Genomic DNA, 20630 nt, shown 5'->3' with positions numbered 1-20630 from the left:
CCAGCTATAAGGATACGACTATACGTTGAGGTGGCTGAGGAATATACATTGAGGTGGCTGAGGGGCTGCACGTCCCAACCCCACCCCAGAGAGAGAAAAACAAGACGGGTGTCAGCCCCAGCCCCAGTGTGTCCCAAGCACAGGACGCAACACGCCAAACCTCACAAATGTGCCCCAAAACTGCTATTTTAAAGTTACTTTTTTGAAGCTGCAGTAGCCTCGTGGAGGGGCACGTCCCACCCGGGCCAGCCGGGATGCAGGAGCCCGGGCTGTTCCCTCACACGCGTCCCCGCAGCAGCGGGAGCCACAGGCCGGGCCTAGCGACACCAGCCCCGGGCGCGTCCTTGGCGCCGGGTTTGGGGAAACGGGACACTGCCCTGGTCCCTGTGTCTAACCCGGGCACCGCGGGGCTGGGAAGGCACCGGGGTGACACCAACGGCTCTGGAAAACTCCCGTGGGCTCCTGCATGCCGGCAGGCCCGGGCACGGGGCACCTGCTTGGAGGCTCTTCCCCCGCTCTGATCTGGACAGGGTCTCAYGGCCACAGGTCAGCGTCGGCAGCCGAGTTTGTTTCCAGCCAGTCCCCACCTGTAAATGGAGATTCTGCTATGGCTTTGGAGGGGATCATGGGCAGATCCCAGCAGGATTAGTGCGGAGGGAGTCTCTGGGAAGCAGAAAAGGGCACAGGAGGAAGGGACTGGGGYAGAGAACTGACCATTTTCCTTTCATCTGCACCATCGCTGCCCAAAAACTGGGTTCTGAGTGTGGATCTATCACCAATATTTGTCCAAATGTGACTGTCCGAGGGCTGCTATACCAGGCAAGATACAAATCAACTTTCAGTATTGGTGCCTAAGCCCAGCATACGTGTACAGCAAAGCCAGACCCGTGTTTAGTTATAACCCTTGGTGCTGCTCTAAAAAAGCTTCCTGAGAGACACTGTAATCTGCATTTAATTTTAGTAAACATCATTATTACAGACAAAAGTTTAGAAATGGGCCAAAGTGCAACCTCAGCTTTGAATAACCTGAGATGTGAGTGGGACAAGTGCCCTCTGAACACAAAGCAAGGCGCCCAAAGCATCGCACAGGGCTCCCCTTGGCACATATGACATATCTAGAGAGTAACAGCTCGCAGGCTCTTCCAGATCAGTGTACATTAAAAGGACTTTAAAGCAAATCTGCTGCTGACACAGAAGATCCTCCTGCATGCAGKTCCATTGCTTTTGCTTTTTCTTTCCCTGAGTGTGAAGGTGAGATGCCTGTCGAGGGAATTTGCTGATGAAAGGAGCAGATTTTTTAGTAGCCGCTTTCTGAATGYACAAATAATTATCAAGGTCCCCAGTTGGTTTCTTAGAATGGAGAAGCACTTTGGTGCTGTGTTGCTGGGAACAGCTGAACAGGCCACCTCTGCCACGCTGCTCCTGCTCCCAGGTACCGCCCGGAGAACCTAGGGAACAGCAAGGACGGTGTCAGCTCCACACAGGTGTCAGGAGGACTGGCACGATTGCCACTCACAGCCAGTCACCCCCAAAGGTCACCCTCTTCTTTCTCTATGACCTTCCCTCTGTAGCTGCATCTCGTGTTAAATCCTGTCTTCACTGAATTCCAGTACTTACTGCGGCTGTTAGTGATGTATCAAGCTGTAGCCATCGACTGTAACATAATCAGGATCATCTAAAACACAGCACAAAAACATAAAATCTGCTCAGAAGTGCTTGGAAGAGCTTGATGGACTTTACAAAGGGACAAAACCACTATGTACTGTCCATCCATGGTAAAGGGATGGCAGACAGGGATAAGTGGAGGCTTAAAGAGCAGGTTCGTCTAAGACCCAAAACAGAGCCCCACTGCAGTCCCACTGCGGGGTCAGCACTGACACAGTCCCAAGGAGGGAACTCACCTGGCCCGCTGGCTGGGGGTGGCAAAGGTCCTCTCCTGCACGGAAAGAAACACAGAGCTGAACATCTGCTACAGTATTCTCCCTCAAACATCCGTACACATGTAAAACATCTGTTGCTGTGATCGTGGGACACCTCAGCTGAGCTTGTGAGAGGACAAGATGTTTGACAGGCCTGACTTTTACAGAGATCTGTTCCCAAGTCGTTCCATGGTTTGCTAACAACAACAACAGCTTCCCATGCTTGGCAAGCACAGGGATCAAATCTGATGCAGCAYGGGAGAAAAAGAATGACCAAAAGCAATGAGGTGGCAAAACATTGACATGGGAGCCGTGGGGTATGACACGTGCACTTGGCAGCATTTTTACCTGCAGACTGAGACATCAGACAGTGGTAMCTGGGCATGACTCACGTAGTGATTCAGCAGCCAAAGTGGGACACTCACCTTTAGCAACAATCTTCAGCCCTGAATCCTCCTCTTCCCTGAGGCAAAAGCATCCTTCACTCCTCCCTCCCTGCCCCACTTCTGCCCTGGAACGGTGTTTTTCTTGTCCTCACTGCAAGCTGAAGTTGTTCTTCCCTCTACCCACCAAATGTTTTCAACTGATGCAGCCCTCCTCAGCTAGGCCAACAACAAGGCAGGGAGAGGAGCACCACACAAGCAAACCCAGGTAGATTAGGAGTCAAAGGCTCTTTAAAGGATCTCTGATTGTTTCCAGAGACAGCAGGACACAGTAGGACACTCCCAGATCAGGATTCCAACAGACGGAAAGCAAGAAAATACTTTTGTTTTTTGAGAGCTTCATTGCACATTACATTCCTTACCTTGATATAGGTACWGGAGCTGGACTTCTCACGGGTGTTGCATTTCTCTGTGCATTATAGTAATTTTCATAAACAACAGGAGCTAGGAAAAAATCACAATAGCAAGGTATAGACCTTGTGTAAGTATGAACTAATTGCTCATAGCAACATTCAGTTGCTAAGCCTTCCCCCCTTGCCTGGAAAGATGATCAGATGAATCTGATCAGCTTAAAAACTTCAAAAGTACAGGAAGGGGGAGATGTTTTCAGGAACTGAAAGGAGYGAGGAGTGAAGGCACTAGCGCTCCTTGCCAGAGAACGAATGGAGAGACATTAGAAACATTTTTTTTCACCCGAATTGATGCTGCTCAGAGCAACAAAACCATGAGGAAGAGAAACCACTGAGCACGACCTTAGGAGACTACCCTGAGCTCTTACCTGGAGCCAAACTTCCAGTTTTGCGTAAATTTACAAAAAAATCAATATCCTTCTCAACGCTGCACATTTCTAAACTCTTGCGGATGTCCTCGTATTTCTGCAAAGAGGAATTAAAAAGCACTGCTGTACATCATGTTGAAAAGTAAGCATTGGGTTTTTTTTGTTCTTCATTTTAAATCATTTATCCTACCGGGGGGGAAAGCACAGTGTTCACCCCCAGACACAAATTTMAATGGTGGAGGAGGCCAGAGGAGGAATTCTCATCTGTAAAAACGGTCTCACATCCTCCTACCTGCAAGTTGCTGTTGTGGTCTGGTCATGAGGAGACCAAAGGCCACAGGCCAACATGGACATAGCACAGCCCTGTGCATAGCAAAGCAAGTGAGGCTCTGCCTTCCCATTCCAGCCTCACCAGGGAGCTCCTGCATAATCTTTGGCAAAGTCACTTCCTGCTACATTTCCTCATCTTATTCAGCCAGGAATTTCTCAGCCAAGGTGAACAGCAATCGGGCTGAGGACGTGAAGACAATGAAGACTGTTGTCTACGACTTCTATCTGTTGGGCCAAACCCTGCTGGCTGCGCTGAGGCTAAAGCAGGTACAATGGTGAAAGCAGTGGGTGAGCCCCTGCAGCAGCAGGTAAAAGGAGAGCTGGTGTGGGGACTGTCCAGCCCCTCAGGAAGATTTATTAGCCCATGTGAAACACAGCCAGTCCACTGCTGGTGCCTGTCCAGAACTGGTTGATTTTCCCAGGTCTTGGAGTCTGGGACTCGGTGCAGAGGGCACCAGGGTTTCCTCAATGCTGATTCTTTGCAAGTGGGTTCATTGCAGTGTTTCCACCAGTTCTACCYGTTTCTTCCTGACTGTTGAGAGTGCTCCAGCCCATTTTGCCTATCTCCATAATAATACAGAATTGGCTCTGTGTATATGGATACACTCATAAGCCACCCGCAAAACTTTTGGAAGTGATATAATCACAACCACATGCAGGAACAGGCATCTGCTCTTGGGAGAGTGGATTTTTCTGATTCATTTTCATTCATTTACTGCTATCTGTTTTCTCACAATTACCCCAATGACAGATACTCCAAATAGCTTACACTTAAGAGAGTCATGACTGTTACTATAGTATGACAGAAAGCTGGGTAAAGAGAACCCAGATCCATGCTTCCTTCCTTCCTTCCTTCCTTCCTCCCTCCCTCCCTCCTTTCTTCCTTCCTTCCCGTCCTTCCTTCCTTCTTCAGAGGAAGACTTCTCCAAAGCAGGAAATGGAAGGTTTGGAGAGGACTTGCCCTGACTTACCTCGTCATTCTGGACACAGTCCTGAGAGAGCTGGTTGGTGTGAAGCCACAGGGCGCTGCGGAAATAACTGATCCGTTCGCACTCCTGAGTCTCAAAGAACTGAGAGAACGAAGACAAAAGAGGACATGAGGCTCCCCTGTCCGGGGGTGAGAGGCCCCGGCSGCAGTGGGGACTGCTCCTCTCTGCCCAGGTGCTCACACATGTTCTAAGCAGCAGCATGACCTGAGCTCATGTTTCACCTCCTGACCACATCTTTGTCTTGCTCTGGTCTGGCCTGCCAGAGAGCTTTACTAAGTAAGGGAAGTGGATGTGAGGGAAGGAATCTCTAACTGTTGTGATTCTACACTGCAATGAGTCAATCAGTTATGTACATTATATATATAATAATGAGTTATATTTTATGTACATATGCATATGAATTATATATATGTATTCAGTTTGCATGGTCACAGTGAAGTGACTATTCTAACCAGATGATGGCAGCACCAAACAGGCAGGTGAGTAACACAAAAACGTCACTGTTCAAAATTGATGGAAAGGGGGAAGAAAAACAGAAAGAAAAAATGAAATGAAATGAAATGAAATGAAATGAAATGAAATGAAATGAAATGAAATGAAATGAAATGAAATGAAAGTGAAATGAAAGTGAAATACAAAACTTGTGGGACCTTAAACCCAGAATCCAAGCATTAGAAACATGCAGGTTACCTGCAACAGGTCCTGCTATATTACCATGAAGGGAATAAAAGCCAGAGGAGAGATCTGCTCTATCGAGTCCTTGTAGGGAAGAGACGGAAGTCGGAGGGCCCCTGCAGCAGGACGGACTCGCACAGCGTTTACCTCGCACGCTTTGATGTGCTCCTTCTGCCATTCTTCCCGGATCTTCTCCAGTGCAGCAATATTCTGCTGATAGCTCCTGTCTGTGATGGAAATCAAATGGCAATTCATTTTAAATCAATTAATTGATGAAAAAAAAAAATCCAAACCTTACAGCTCTGTATGTAGAACATCCAAGCACACAGTTCTTAGCAGTGCAATGAATGCATGTGGAGAACTGTCAATCGCCTGCAGTGCACACTGTGAAGGGGACATCATTTGGCAAGWGCATTTCCATTCATTCTGCTTCCCTGCAGCCTGTGAAGGAGTTTCCTTGCAATCATTTGAAGGCTTAGAAGTGTCTGCACTAGCTGAGCAAAGCCAGGATCTCCTCCTGCTGTGTGCAGCCTCGTAGCCTAGACGTTCACTTGTGATGGGGCCCTATGCAGCCTGCCCCACAGCAAGCCAGCGAGTCGTGGCTCCTCCTCGCAAAGCCTTGCCAGTGTTAAACTCTGCAACGCCAGGTCCTGAGGTCACCCTCAGGACAGGACAGGACAGGACATCCCTGGCACAGACACACGGCCAGAGCAGAAGCAGAAGCTCTTCCCTTCCCAGGTGCTGGCCTGGCACCATTTGCACCCCTAGCCTCAGTGCCTTGTCCCTACTGCCCAGGGGAAAGCAAGAGAACAGTCATGGTGGGGCCAYGCGGGCAGGGTGACAGAGGCTCCTCCAGGACAAGCTCCTGCCTTATGCTATCTGCAGACCATATTTCCAAGGAGCTGCAGTCAAACCAAGAGTCAGAGCTCACCCCAGCACCCTAGTGCCTCATCACAGCTTCACGCCTCACAGAGTGACCCTCCGTGCTGCCTCCTGCCCCAGGAAACACTCCAAACTGGTGCACTTCATTTTCACACTCACCAGAGTCTTCCAGAGCCGACTTCGTCTGAGCCAACTTCAGGAACAGCTGCCAAAAACAAGAGAGGTGTAAGACAGCGCTGGTGCGTTGCCTGCAGCAGTGCAAGGTCAGCTGGGGAATATCAGTAACCCTCTCCCCTCACCTTACACCCCAAAGTTCAGAGAAGAGACACAAAGCCAATTCTGACCAGCAGGAGGTACCGGCCCAGCCAGCAGTGAGTCTCACAACACTGCACAGAGGTGCAAGTGCTTCCCAGCACAGAGCAGGACCTTGAAGTGGCRCAGCCTGCTGCTCTGCTCACTTCCCCTTCTGCCCCTTCCCCAGGGCCACCCRCCTCCCTTTACCTTCTCCTGCTGCTTCTGTGTGACCAGGTTGGCGTTGCGGTGCACGGCCTGCTCTGCCTCGTCTTTGTCCCTGCAACGCTGCTCGTAGAGCCGCTTTGCCTAGAGGAGCCACCAAGTTGAGCAGGAACGTGGCAGCAAACAAAGAGATGGAAATACAGTAGATAAAATCTAGCATGCAGGATACTTCAGAGGGAAACACAGCCTTAGAATGAATAGGTTGGTGGGGCAGGCAGAGAAGGAGATGGGACTCAAGTTCCCAAATGTCCCAGGCCTCAGGATGAAAAGCAGTAATTGAGTCTATGACATTTAAATCTCTCTTATCTGAGCCTGCAAAACTGCCGGCAGCTGTTTTCCTTGCATGCTCTTCAGTTTTGTTGAGTATCCCTGCACACCGTTTATGCAGGCACAACATAGAGTTGAGACACAGAGGGAGGCTCCTGTGGTCAGTTCTGCCCCAGCTCTGTGCTCTTGCATTTTAATTGTGTTAACTCGTACAGCAGGAAACAAGTGTGTGCAACAGAGGAGCAGTGTGTGCCTGTGAGCTACAGCTCTGCTGAAAGCATAGCAGCACCTCTGCTTTACCTCCATAGTCTTCTTGTACTGCAAATTCCTGTTTTTGTGAATCGCCTCCATCACGAGCTCTATCTGTGAAGAGAAGAGACTTATGCCAGTGTGTCTCTGACCTGCAAAGCTCAAGGGTAAGCTATAAAGAGGAAGAAATGAGATTATCAGATGGGTTTAGGCACTTTCCTCCACCCAGAGCTGGGCACTCCAGCTAGGTATTCAAAATCAGTCCAAAATATTAATTTTTCTTTGTCTGCATCTAAGCCTTTTTTTTTGAATCTGCAAAGGAGCTCTACAAATGAAATACTAACAATATATAGTATTGTGTGAGTGGCACATAGGACTCAGAAAAATTGGCAAGCCTCCGTTCCCCTACGCTGGGGCCATTCCTGCAGCTGGTTCTGATGGCTTTCCCTCTCTCTTTTTGGGGAGGAGGAGGGGAAAGAAATGACAAGCCAAAAGAACTGAAGAAGGAGGACCCAAAGAGAACCCTCCAGCATCACACCATATTCCTGGCCATGTGCACACCAGCAGACACCAGCCCTCAAAGACGTATTTCAGGAGCTCCTTATGGCCACATGGAAGCCTCCACCACGCTCACAGCTTCTCAGCCCTCTCCTGACACACAAGCCCCAGGTGTGTGGGGGCTCTCGGTGTCATACCACAGGGAGCAGGCACAAGGTTCATGAGAGGGAAGGCACCACAGCACTACATTCTACTAAGGAAAGTGCTTTCTGGGGGCAGAGAATGTCCTAAAACATTGTGCAAATCCCTGAGCTACCAACCCACTGCAGGGATGCAGGAGATGGGAACTGAATTCACAGTGACAGCGTGAGACTCGATGGGCCGGCACCATCTGTGGTTCTGGTAGAAGAGCAGGGAGACACAGCCAATGCTCCTGACATGTCCCCAGCTGTCCTGAGCTGGGCACCTACACCTGAAAAACCTCCTTGGTTGGGCCTGGAGTCCCTGGAGCTAAGCTCCCACGAGCTATCCCTGGCCCCAGCAAAATGACAGCACGCAGCCCTGAGCAGGAGGAAGTCAGAGGTTGCTGCACAGTCCACCAGCGCAGTTGCAACATTCAGGAACGAACCCTGGACTTCCCAGAAGCCACAAGCCCTTGACAGCAGAGAGGGGGCTGGGGCACTGCAGCAAAGCCGGCCAGGGCAGGAGCTCAGCATTCCTGCAAGGTGCCCCTTGCGGCCAAGGTACTGGCTCCTGCCTCTCCCTCAGCTCTCGACCTTTTTCCGATGCAGTTTTTGCTTTTCCCTGAAGTCCTCCATTTTCTTTGCTTCCTCCCGAAAGGTTTGTGCCAGCTGGATGTGACTTTGTCCCACATTGTCTATCTCTGTAACAAAAAAGATAAATCAAGTATCAGCCTAAGAAGACTGTGATATTTAAATGCTTTAACTGACATCAACGTGACCCAGGAGACCCCTTCCATTCGGGGTCCCTTATCACCACAGGCCTCACCTCAAACATTCACTTGCAGAAATATAAAAACTGTGGCACTTCTAAAACACCTTCCAAACAGAGCCTCTCTATGTAAAGAGTTATTCAGGATCAGTTATGCCAGGGCCTGCACTTCAGTTTAATAAAATTCATATTCAAAACAAGTTATTCAAAAGAGCACACTCACCTTTCTCCCTCATCCAGATTAATTCAGGCGTGTTTCAACACAGCACAAGCACTAAAGCACTTGTCTGGAATAGGCATTGCCCTCAGCTAGCAGAGAAACAACCTGGGTACTGCAAATCTGATGCTAAAGCTTCAGGCTCATCACCGCTGTGCTGAGCTGACCCTGCTGAAGGAGAGCGGCCAAAACCACAAAACAGTTGCCCGCTTGCAGCTCATGAAGCTCATACAGAGCTAACCCAAACTGCAGCATGCGCTGCAGCATGAGCCCTTTCTGCACTGCTAGCTCTCAGTCCCAAAGGTAAGGTGGTATTATATGGTTATTACTGTATAATATACATGTTATATATATGGTATAACACATTAAGGGTATTAACGGAGCAGCTGCTGCAAGGCCGGAGCGCTACGGCCACGAGCCAAGGTGCGAGGCAGCAGACAAATCTGGCTGGGGTTGAGCAGAGCACTGGCCCTCTGTGCCCTCCTGTGGCCACCTGCTTACTTATTTCCACTGCTAATTTGACGCCAGCACGTGTGCCTTTACGCAGGCAGGCCATCTGGCTGCCCACAGCCAGAACAGGAGCTGGGAGATGGGCACCCCTCACATTTGAGTGCCCAGCTGGAGATGCTTCAGAAAGAGCTTTTCTAGAGGCAGGAAGAGCTCACAGGACCCCAATTTCTGCTCAAAAGACAAGCTTGGGCAGAGGAGCAGGAGGGAGACGGGCTGCAACCATGGAGTCTTGGCAGGGTTTGCAGATCTACCTAGAGCACTGCAGGTAGGCAGTAAAACTGCTGGAAGCAAAGGGATGCATTTTCCCTTTGAGATGAGCTGCTTGTCCTTCCACTTACTGTCCTTCAGCAGAAGACCTCATGAACCCATGGAAATGAATGGACTGTGTAACATGGCCAAGGCACCATCCTTCAGATGCTCTGATTACTGAGTATCTGGCTAAAGAAGCCAGTAAGTGCCAGGGAGAGAGAAACTGCAGCTAAGCTTCTGATGTTCAACTTCTGAAATACAATCTAAACACAACTTCTGAGCTCCAGCCAGCCTCAAAACCCCAAAAGAGCCCAGGAGGGCGACCCCACAGGGGAGCCTTCCTTCTCCCACTTCTGCCTGGAACCCTTTGCCTTACAGTCTGCATTTACAGCCTATGACTGACCCAAGTATCATACAGCTTGGGAGACTTCTCCAGTACTTGCTTCCCAAAGAGCTGGCTGTTGGCTTCAGTGCTGCCAAGTATCTTGACAAACATGAAGAAGCTACTTACGTTGCTTAAAAACATCAAGAGATCTCTTCAGGGTGCTGAAAAACAGAGAGACTATTAGAAGAGCAGGAAAGCACTGTCCACGCCACCACAGGCTTCACCAGCAGTAACAGCAAAAGCAAACACATCTCCTAAACTGGTGAGCGAATTCCTAACTGGATACTGATTAAAGCAGCCTAAAGCACGTTTATTTACCACTTTCATATGTTAGTTCTTCCCCTCTAAGTGGGTACCACACAGCTCAATTGCTTAGATATCTACTCTTTACCTTTTTTTCCAAACATTGAATATTAATGCATGTTCTGAGTTTCAAGACAAATGTTCCAAGMAGCCTCCCATAAGTACCTCTTGGACATACAGACATTTTTTTTCTGTATGTTTGATTGTCATATGGTTGGAAATGCAGGGAAATTTTCTCCCTGTCAACATACTGTGATGAAAATTCCAGAAACATATAAAAATCCAAAATAAAATTAAAAGCAAATAATCAGAGGATATCAAACTGAATGCAGATGATGTACAGAAAGAAAGGAGGCAGCAGAAGCTGCCAAGGAGGCAACAGAAGCTGCCAAGGGTCATTAGGGAAATGGACTAGAGGACTGGGGACACCTTGGTTTTATTCCAGCTCTTTGTGGGAGATTTAGAGGTGAGGTACTCTAGGCTCTCCTCTTCTTCTAAGGGCTTATTCAGGGAAAGCTGGCAACACCAAGTGCTTCAGAGCTAAGTTTTGCTTACAGCTTGTCAGGTCAGAGCCTAGCGTGGTCACAGTGCTGCCTGTGCAGGGCTGCCATGCAGGGCCTTTGGAGATCTGCACTGTTTGTCTCAAGGAAATAAATGTACTTTGGCTACAAAAGGCCAGGAGCAGAACCCAGGTCTCACAATCTTCATCTCTCTGCCTAACCATCAGACCACATCTCATTTGAGGGTCCAAGTAGGTTAGTCTATAACTGAAGGAGCTTGGTGGARTCCAGCTCAATTACTGGCAGAGACCAACCTAACTGAACCCCTCTTCACTCACAAGACTAATTTCAGAGCACCTTTTGGTCACTATTGCATTTCATTCTCCTCCTTCATTGCTCCAACCCAGGACACCTATAAAAGCAAAACACACACGTGGCTGAACTTACTGCAACTCCGTCTGCCCACAGGGCTTCTTCTTTGATAGGTTAATGAGCTCTTTGCCATATTTTTCTTCTATGATTGCTCTGTTGAGGAAAGAGGCAAGTTAGAGGCAACTCACATTTCGGAAACCGACTCTTGTTTTCAACAGAAGTCAAGAATGGCAGAAGTTTCCCAAGAGATGTCCCCTGAGTATGGAGRTGATTAGAACAACATTCCATGCCTGCAGCCCTTCAGTAGGGATGCCTGGCAGCATAAAAATATTCAACTGCTCCAGATTCTGCTTTCTTTTTATCACAAATCATTCAAATCCAAGCATTGGTTGAGCCCTGGCCTTTGCAACTAGCAGTATCTGTTGCTTAACAGCAGAGGTCTGCTGGGCACAGGACATCATACCACAATACCGGTCTTGTAAGGAAAGAACAGTGTAAAAAGACAAGTTCCTCATCATCCCAAAACCACGTTTTACATAGTGAGTAGCTAAACACAACAGAAGAAAAAAAAAAGAAAACAAAATGGGGATAGAAGAAATATAAATAATTGCTTCACTTCCCAAGTTCAACCAAATCCATTTGCAAAGAWAACTCAGTACCTTTCCTTCAAAAAGTCTTCAAACTCTTTGCAGTTCTTCCTGCCATCGTTCAAGTGTTGAATGATGTTGTCATAGCCCACTGTGCTTGTCAAGTCCGTGCTCTGAAAACATAAGAACAGGAGTCACATCCCTATCAGTGCAATCCATTGCACTTGCAGGATTTACATAAGGACTGTGMAGGATTTACAGGATCCTGGGAGGATTTACACAAGGAATGGCTCAACCAAGAGCCAATGTCTGTTTCCATCTGGCTTATAAGCTGTACAAAAATATATAAACCTTGTGGTTTGGGCTAGGAGTCAGTTCCAGAATAAGAAAAGTGATGGCAATTTAGRACAAGGCCTTTTTATGGCTTCCTTTTCAGAAATAGAAGAGCTTAGCTTAGTCCTCCAGCATGCCAGAAACATGCTCTGTCCCAGTCAGAATATGGTCAGTCCCAAGACAGACCAAAACTCCTCCTTTAGCATGGTCCCTTCCAAAGCTGGCATTCAYWGAGCAACAAAGATGATGAAGGGACTTGAGCATCTATTTTATGAGGAAAGAATAAGCGAGCGGGGCCTGTTTAGTCTGGAGAAGAGAAGACTGAGAGGAGATCTGATGAATATGTATAAGYACTTGAGAGGAGAATGTAGAGAAGAGGGAGCCAAGCTCTTCTCGGTGGTGGCCAGTGCCAGGCCAAGGGGCAGTGGGTGCCAGTTGCAGCGCAGGCAGCTCCATGTGCCCGTGAGGAAGARCTTGTTTGGKGTGAGGGTGCCCAGCCCTGGCCCAGGCTGCCCAGGGAGGCTGCGGAGGCTCCTGCTCTGCAGATCTGCCAACCCGCCGGGATGGGACCGGGTGCCCCGAGCTCTGGGTGTCCCTGCTGGAGCAGGGGGCTGCACTGGGTGAGCTTTAGAGGTCCCTTCCAACCTCAACCATTTTGGGATTCTGGGATTGTCCTTTCCATCCTGCCTCTTCCAAAAGCCCACTCCTGCGATATTTACCTACATATATATATATAGGTAATGATATCACCCCACTCTTTCCTCCTAACTCCATCATCAGCTGTCTGAAGCCATAAGCTCCATAGGACAAAAAGTGGATTTTTGTTTTACAACTAATCAGGATTTACCACCCTACAGGTCTGAGCCAAACTCAGGACTCCTAAGTGCTACGATAATACAAAGAGGGAAGCTCTGACCAGGAACTCTCCTTCTCCAAAAAAATAAAAGGCCAAAGCAGATACAGGGAGCTCAACAGAAGCTGCTACCTGTCATCTTCTGCAAAAAGGACTGGCTCATGTTCTACAGAAACAGGCTGCAGAAAGGAAGCAAAGGCTGAAGCAGATAGGGAGTTCAGAGAAAGGAAGCAAAAGCCACAAACAGTTATAAGAAACTTAAAGAGGAATAATGGCAAAATTGAGAGATTCAGGAAATGGTTTAAAGCCAAGATGACTGTATACAGATAATCAGTGAAAAGGTGAAGAAAGCCATGGGAGAGATTTCTCAAAAGTCTGCGTGAGTAGCACCGCTGGTCTCTGTAGCAAATCAAACATTTCATCATTATGGACTTCTCTAAGAGGTCAAGGAATTGAAAGTCGGTGGTCAGAAAGCAAGAAATGCAGCAGAGATCTGGTGAGGCAGGACGGGCTGGAACCCCCCGGCGAGCACAGGTAAGCTGCGCTCTGCCTGGGCCAGGGATGGGCACGAGGGGATTAGGGAGCAGGATCCACRGCACCAGCTGATCCCCAAACAGCTTCTTTAGTTTTTGTTTACTGAACTGGCTCACACGTACCCAAAGTGAGCTTATTACCAAAAACACAGAGCTGCCCTGCAGCTCGCGCTGCGTCTTTGCTAAGCAGCTCTGTGAAAAAGGAAGCACGTTTACGCTGAAATCCATTTTTGTGACTGTTGCAAAATTCAAGAACACCCTTACTTGACTTCCTATCCCCATTTAAAGGAAATAAGAAAGAAGCAGAGAGCAACTACATACATGCTGCTTAGTCAGGCTCAGCCTGGCCACAGGCACTCTGTGTGTGTGTGGAGCACCGGGCACTGAGCTCCAGTCAATGAAATAATCAGGGAATGAGCTCTCAGGATCTGCACACACCCCTCAGCTGGGGATCAGGGATCCCCATATCCCAAATCCCAAGATCTTCCCAATAAAATAGCAATATTGATCCAAAAAGAGCCAAATAAATCCATCAGAAAAGCCTCAAGTTCTTTTTCAAGCTGCAGATGGTCTGGATGGCCTCCCTGATCTCCTCCCCGACTCGGACGCTAACCATCAACAACAGGTACCACGACTGATTAAGCTGAACCCTGAGGAGACAGATAACAGCACGAGAGCCAARAGCTCATTGAGCCTACACCAGCCAAAGGTCATCTGACTTGCAAATATGACTATAAATGTTGCCCCATAAATAGGGGGACAGCCCAGAGCTCATTGAGCTCTCCTGCACAGGATCCTGGCCAGGATCTCCGCTTGAGCAGGGACAGCTCTCAAGGATACATCTTGAGGTTGAGAGACCCCTTTCCAGCGGCAGATCCATGGTAAGTGAGGAACAGCAAGCTAAAACTTGGTAAACTTTGCTAAATTGCATGGATTGAGTGTGCACATGATGCGGTTTCTACCCAAAATGGGGTTTCTACCTAAAAGCACCAAGTGAATCCCATCTCCAGTAGGTCTCCAGGGAGACATACAGTGGTGGTGCTGAAGGGTTGTGGAGGGAAGACAAGAACCTGGTTCCAGAACGGTGCCCTGTCCCTTAACCAGGGCAGACAGCCCTTAAACTCCTTTTCTCACGAGCGGGACACAAGGTTTTGCAGAAGCAGAACCCATGAGTTTCACAGCAGGCCTGACGCACAGGCCAGCAGGATTTTCCTCTGCTTTCAAGAGGCTTCTTCCCAGTAACATCTCATCAGGCCATCGCCACTCATCCAAACGCAGCTTCGGGTGCCGATGACCTGGCAGAGCCCTCACGGGAAAGGCTGCTGYTTGTTGGATGTGCGAGGTGGAGGGGAGCAGGGAGGGCATGGGGGCAGGCATGAATCGGCTGTGATATGGGACACTGGCCAGCACAGGGCTGCAGCGCTGGCAGGCAGGGCCCCTGCTTCCTCTCTCACAGGCTGGCCTGAACTAGGTGGTGCAGGGAGAGCAGTAAGGAAGCCAAAACTCATTAAAAAACAGAACAAAACAATAAGAAAGGAAAAGGCAGGGTCCAGGAGTGCCTGGGAAGGCATGGGTGCTGCACGTGCAAGCTGGAAGGCAGTGCATGGAAAAGCAGAGGGATATGAAGAAAAGGAGAGGCACGACCGCGGTGCCGCAGCAAGGTCAGCACCCAGGRCGGCTCTGCTCCTCGGGCCCCTTCCTCTGTCCCTCTGTCCCCTGCCAAAACAGCACGAGACCATCATGGTCCTCACCACGTCTCCGGCTCCTTGCTGGGGCTATTAACGGACATGCTATTTAGGGTAGTGCCCATGGAAACYGCAAAGGGATGATGTGAGGTGACAAAGCAGCAGCTGATGTTTCCAGAGCGCAGAGCGGATGTGAAGCCCTCAGGGAATGGAAACTCCCATTTGAAGCTTCTCAAAAGCGTTCCAGGGCTCCGCTGGGCACAGCAGCGCTTGCCAAGAGCAGCAGAGGTTTCCTGCTGCCCTGGTTTGCTCCGTTCCAGCCTTACATACTCCTGCAGAGTCCCTATGCGAGAAAGAATTTCTCTGTTAATGAATAACTCGGGCAGGATGGAATAATTTGGAATAAGTTTCATGGAATAAAAAAGTAAAGAGGGATTCAAATTCACCCATGCGGGAATGTGCCWTTTCTGTTCTCAAGCTGGAAAATTCTGATTGGCATAAAATTACCTGCTGGGATTTAGCTTGTGTTTTTAGCAAGAGGGGCTAAAATGCTGTAATACGACATCCGAAGTCCTGGTGTGACCTTGCGTGATCCTCATCTCCCAAAAAGAAGAGCGTTTGGGCACAGAGAGATTCGGTGAGTGCTGCAGTTTAGCGTTTGGTCCTGGCATTCATTCRCCATGCTGTGTGCTCTCACACTCTGGATCCTCAGCCCTTCAGCCTGCACTCACAAGTAAAACCTGAGCTCGCAGCAGTGGGGCCAGCGAGCCGCAGCAGTCAGCAAGGGGCACTGTGCTGCTCACCGAGTCCAAGCACAGGCTTGGACCTGAAATATGTTTGCTTATGCAGAGGTTTTYGTGTCCCTTCTTAGCCTTATGTGCTTAGAAAAACACAGCAATAGAGGGTGTCTATTTTAGTGATCAGAGGTGCTGTGCAGAGATAAATGGCTGTGCTATTTTAGCTCGCAAGTGCTCAAGTCCTGAAGCTTCTCAAGGTCCTGCAGAGGTTATTCAGACCAGAAAAGAACATTTTTACACCAATTTCTGCGGGGCAAAAAAAGTAGCCCCAACACTTTTTGAGGTATCTCTTTTCCACAAGAGGTAATAAGTAAATAAATAAAAAGATAGCAAAGCCCCAAACAACGGAAAGACAAAGTTCACTGCAGGTTGAAGCTACTTTTTGCTCTTGTTCAGCACAGGTGCCATAAAAATGCACGTGGTCCCTAGGGATGCATGTAGGATCTTGGATCACCACCCTACACCATGCACAAGGCAATGCCCACCCTAGAGCAGCACTGACTGCCCTGCGAAGGYAGCCAAATTTGCTGGGGGGGAAGCAGGGAACCTAGTTGTGCATCTTCTCCCACAGATGAACAGCACACCCAGGCACATGCCTGAATTCAAGGGCTTGACAAACCAAAGCCACTTGGCTCCACAGCAAGAAGCTGCAGCTTCACATAACCACGTGGGTACAACACACCAGCCAAGAACAGCTGAGAGGGAGCAACAGGACTCTTGGCATATCCAGCCACCTTAGAACTGCACCCTATGAAAAACAGCATCTCAATGATCAATTTTCCCATTCAAACTTGTAAGAACTGTCCTATCCTCTGCCCATAAATGTGCATCTTGCAAGTCCCAAATATGTGTGTGAATAGAGAATGTCAGGCCATCAAAACAGGCAATTATTTTATGCCTYCATTATTTTAGGCAATTATAAACCCCACCTCCTTGCTTTCAAGCTGAGGATTTAATAGCACTAGTGACAAACTCTACAGCACAAAGCCAGTTGCATTGCAGAGACAGACCGGGGGAGCARAGGGAAGTGAAATGGCAGAGCCACCGTCACGCTGTGAGTGAGCGAGCAGGGGAACCTGGGGTCTGGGCTCGCAGCTCCTGGCCGAGCTCTCCTCTTGTCCAACGCCAGGGCTGAGGAGGAATCAGAGCTGCTGAGAAAGAATTTATGAGGCCCCCCGGGTGCTGCACAGCTAGAGAAAGAAACCGGCAATGAAGAGAAAATAAAGGCCAGGTCACTGTTGCAATGTGAAGGACCTTCCCCTCCAGAGCCCTGGGTTCATTTACCTGGTGGTGGCACCCAGTGTCCCAGGCTGAATTTCCTGGTGTGCAAATAAGAGGCTGCCCAGGCCACTYGCTGCACCTTCCCCCTTGCAAAACACCAGGTACAGTGAGCGGTACCGGGGCCTGCAGCGAGGAATCGCCGCTTCCTTTGCAGACTCTGCATTCCCCTCGCTCTGCAGTTTGCAGCAAACCACTTCTTTCCTGMTGCACTTCCAATTTTGAGGAAAGAAAAGCAAGACACTGCTACACACTGGGAGGATAAGCGTCTTGCAGAAACTCTGCCGTGTACTTTGTTAGAGAATGAAATAAATAAAAGCATCGTTTATTCCAGACAACTTGCCTGAGTCATGGACTGTTTTACTAGGATTACTTTTCCTTGATATGAAAAGTAGGTATTGGCAAGTGCCTAAAAGACTCAACATGTAAATCTCGTCTTAAAGAGTCATTTAATCTGACCAGCCTCAGTGAAAGTTAGCAGGTCTCAGCCTTCAAAATCATTTGCTCATTCTTTCTACACACCATCTGCAGGGAGCAAATTATTCTAAGTACAATGACAAAGAACCAGCTCTCCAGGATGTGATTTTTAAGCCAGCAGATTGGACTTAAAGTCCATTTTAGCCTGACCATCATCTCTATTTCCCCACTAGTTTTACAGGTACCTGCAACGACCGCTGTGTTCTGACCAAAGACTTGCCAGTGATTTACCTGAAATGCCCTGCAAGAACAGGCYTGGGGAAAACCAGATATCCAGAAAAGGAACTAATGGATGGGAGACGCTATATAATGAAAGAGATTGTAAAAGCAAACAGGGGGAAAAAAAACCCTGCTTGCTCAACTCACAGCAATTGCTGCAGGCTGGGCAGGAGGAAACAAGCAAGAGCTGAGGCATATTTTTATTTTTGTTATAGCTGTCAAGCTTTCTGCAAAAGAGCTCAGTTAACACATGGTTTGTAAGGGGCAGCGTCAGTCAAGCTACGGCACCGCTCCCCCCACGCTGCCATATCCCCCACACCTACAGCTTGGGGCGTCTTCTGGATGCTGGAGCTGGGGCCAAAGCGCAGGATCTCTTCGCTCCAGGCCAGCTGTGCGGCTATGTGGAAGCCCAACTGGCGAAGCAAGAGGTTATTGCAGCAAGAGCACACGGTTTTCAAGTAATTCCTACCCAGCAGCCGAGCTCTCAAAGTGAGGCCGTGTGATGAACCAGCTCTGGAAACAGCCTCCAGTGCAGGAAAATCACCAGTGAAACGGGAAGGTTTTCGTGCCAACTCTGCCCCCGAGGCGGACAGCTCAGCCCTGCTGTAGCGGAGGCTGCACAACAAAGGACTCAAATGCACAACGAAGGACTCAAAACCGTCCAGGGTCATGGGGCTGCTCTCACTTTTCATGTCCCCAGAACATGAAACCACAGCCTGCGCTCCACAGTTACGGTGGCACCAAGGCCAGTTGGTCCRTTTGACCAACAGTATGAGGGAAATACTCAGATGTTTATCACCGTGCAGCAAAGGTCAACGCTTGTCCCCATGAAGACACGGGGCACTTGCGATTCTCAACTCAGGGTTTCAATGCCTCAAGTCACAGCGCTGAAAACACCTCAGCCTGTGGGTCTCCGGGGTTAGGTTTGGACCTTGTGCCATCCACAGCAAGGCTGAAATCCTCTCCCTGCGCCTGCAGCCCACAGYCCCCACTGAAGCGCTCGCTGTGGGGCCCTCCCGGATCCCCCCTTTCCCATGGAGCTGTCGCGGCCGCTGCAAAGTTATTCAGCTCAGAACAGTGGAGTTTTCCTTCCTCTTCCCTTTTTGGTGTAGGTGTAATGAATAAAATGGAAAAAAAAAAAATGCAGGGGGAAGTCTGCACTCTCTCACAGAACAGGCAGCACGCTGAAGGTGTAAAAAACCTCRGTAAAACTCGGCGGTTTCTGTCCTCCTGTTCCCTCATGCACCTGCGGCTGATGCGCTGCCCCTTGCAACTCCCCTATAGACAACTTSGGGTAGATTCTGCCTTTTCCAGGAGCTCTCCCTTCGGCCCGTGCCTGCCACCGGCACGGCTGTATTTTGTCATGCAGAAGCACAGGGGACGTTTGGACCCCCAAATCCACCGCCGCGTCCACGGCTTTGCCTAAGGACCGGAGCAGCTCCAGCGCCCGTGGAGCRTTTCTGCAGGAGAAGGGGCCGAACGGGAGCAGCTCCAGCGCCCCGAAACACCCGCTGCAGCCCCAAAGAGGTAACGTCTCCCCCTCGCCCCGCGCTCCTGGCGGCGCCTCCGCGCGCGGGGGCCGGGGGGCTCCCGCCGCCCCACTCACCCAGAAGTGCTCCCTGAAGCGCGACTCCCTCATGCTGCTGCCGCCGCCGCCGCGCGCCCCGCCCCAACGGCGCCAACGGCCGCAACGGCCGCCCGGGGCCGCGGCGCGGGGAGGCGCCTGGCCGGACGGGACTGGACGGGACGGGACGGGCCGCCCCGCGCCGAGATCTCACCGAAAAGCGCATCGGCTGTAACGCAGTGTGGGCGGCTGCAGCCGTGCAAGGGCCCCCACAGCGGGAGYGCTCGAGAGGTGCTGCCCTGCTCTCAGCAGCACAGCAGGGCTGTGCTCAGCTTTCATGCTTTGCCAGGGATGCACAGTCCCCCTGGAACTTTTTTAAAGACTTTTTTTCTGCTGTCACTTTCTTGCTCAGAACTGTTAGTGTTTGGGGCTAGGGCTCCACGAGGTTGCAGGTGTGGAAGCTCTGCACGAGCTTGCTGCTTCTCTCTTGCTGTTTCTCCTCGCTAGACCTGATCTCAGCTCACAAGAAGGATCGCTGCTGCTGTCATCTCCATTGCTACCCGCTTTCAAGGCCATTTACTTGGCCCTAGAGCCAGCGAAAGGGGACACCAAGCCCCSCAGCGGCTGCCAGAAGCAAAAGCGTCACCGTCCCCGAGGGCTGCTTTCCCTGCCGCCCAGCACCCCCCTGCGGCCAGCGCGTCCAGCAGCACAGCCAAGGCCTCCCCGACCGGCCTTCGACCCGCCGCTCCCACCTGCAGGACAGACCTAACACCTGACCCCACTGCACARTCAACAAGCTGTTTAGGTTCAGGCACTGAGCAAAACGAGCAGAGAGGATAACAAGCTTTTATAAAGGTATAGTCCCAATGTCAAGTCTGCGCTCTTCACATTGAACATACAGCATTAGTCACAGAGTGAGTGTTAGCACAGGAGATGGTCCAAAAGCACTGCCTGACAGGGCACTACTGCCTTGTCAGCCACTGCCACCTTCAACCTCCCTATTACATTTAAGAATCACTTTCCTAGCACAGACTGTGCTCAGGCTACGTAAGTGACTTGGGGCAGTCTAAGCAAAAAGGCTCAACCACAGCATTGTGGTCCTTCCTCAAGRAACACAGCACTATTAACCCTTCACCTTCATGTGTCTGTGCTACGTACATAGATGTTGCCCATAGCAGAGCAGGATTTGCACTTCAATTTTCTTTTCCCCTTTCCTACAAGGGCAAAAGGATCCCAAATGAGTCAAACAGAACAGGCAAGCGGGTTGCTCC

General features: G+C 49.9%; 1 protein-coding gene across 1 annotated transcript; it reads right to left on the bottom strand.

The window, feature by feature from the left end:
- Positions 1-976: 976 nt before the first annotated feature.
- PSTPIP2 (proline-serine-threonine phosphatase interacting protein 2) lies at positions 977-19439 on the bottom strand. Its single transcript, XM_026040159.1, has 15 exons — positions 19402-19439; positions 11693-11793; positions 11109-11186; positions 9985-10019; positions 8323-8429; positions 7100-7162; positions 6518-6616; positions 6176-6221; positions 5282-5361; positions 4442-4540; positions 3141-3237; positions 2725-2806; positions 1902-1936; positions 1618-1675; positions 977-1448 (listed from the first exon to the last, which is right to left on the bottom strand). Exons 1-14 carry the CDS (start codon positions 19432-19434, stop codon positions 1626-1628), a joined length of 1005 nt encoding a protein of 334 aa, XP_025895944.1. The 5' UTR covers positions 19435-19439; the 3' UTR covers positions 977-1448; positions 1618-1625.
- Positions 19440-20630: the final 1191 nt, after the last annotated feature.

The sequence above is a fragment of the Nothoprocta perdicaria genome, unplaced genomic scaffold (assembly GCF_003342845.1).
Source record: "Nothoprocta perdicaria isolate Ctin4 unplaced genomic scaffold, notPer1 scaffold_10, whole genome shotgun sequence".
NCBI classification, from domain to species: Eukaryota; Metazoa; Chordata; class Aves; order Tinamiformes; family Tinamidae; genus Nothoprocta; species Nothoprocta perdicaria.
This window is presented reverse-complemented; position numbering and strand designations above follow the sequence as displayed.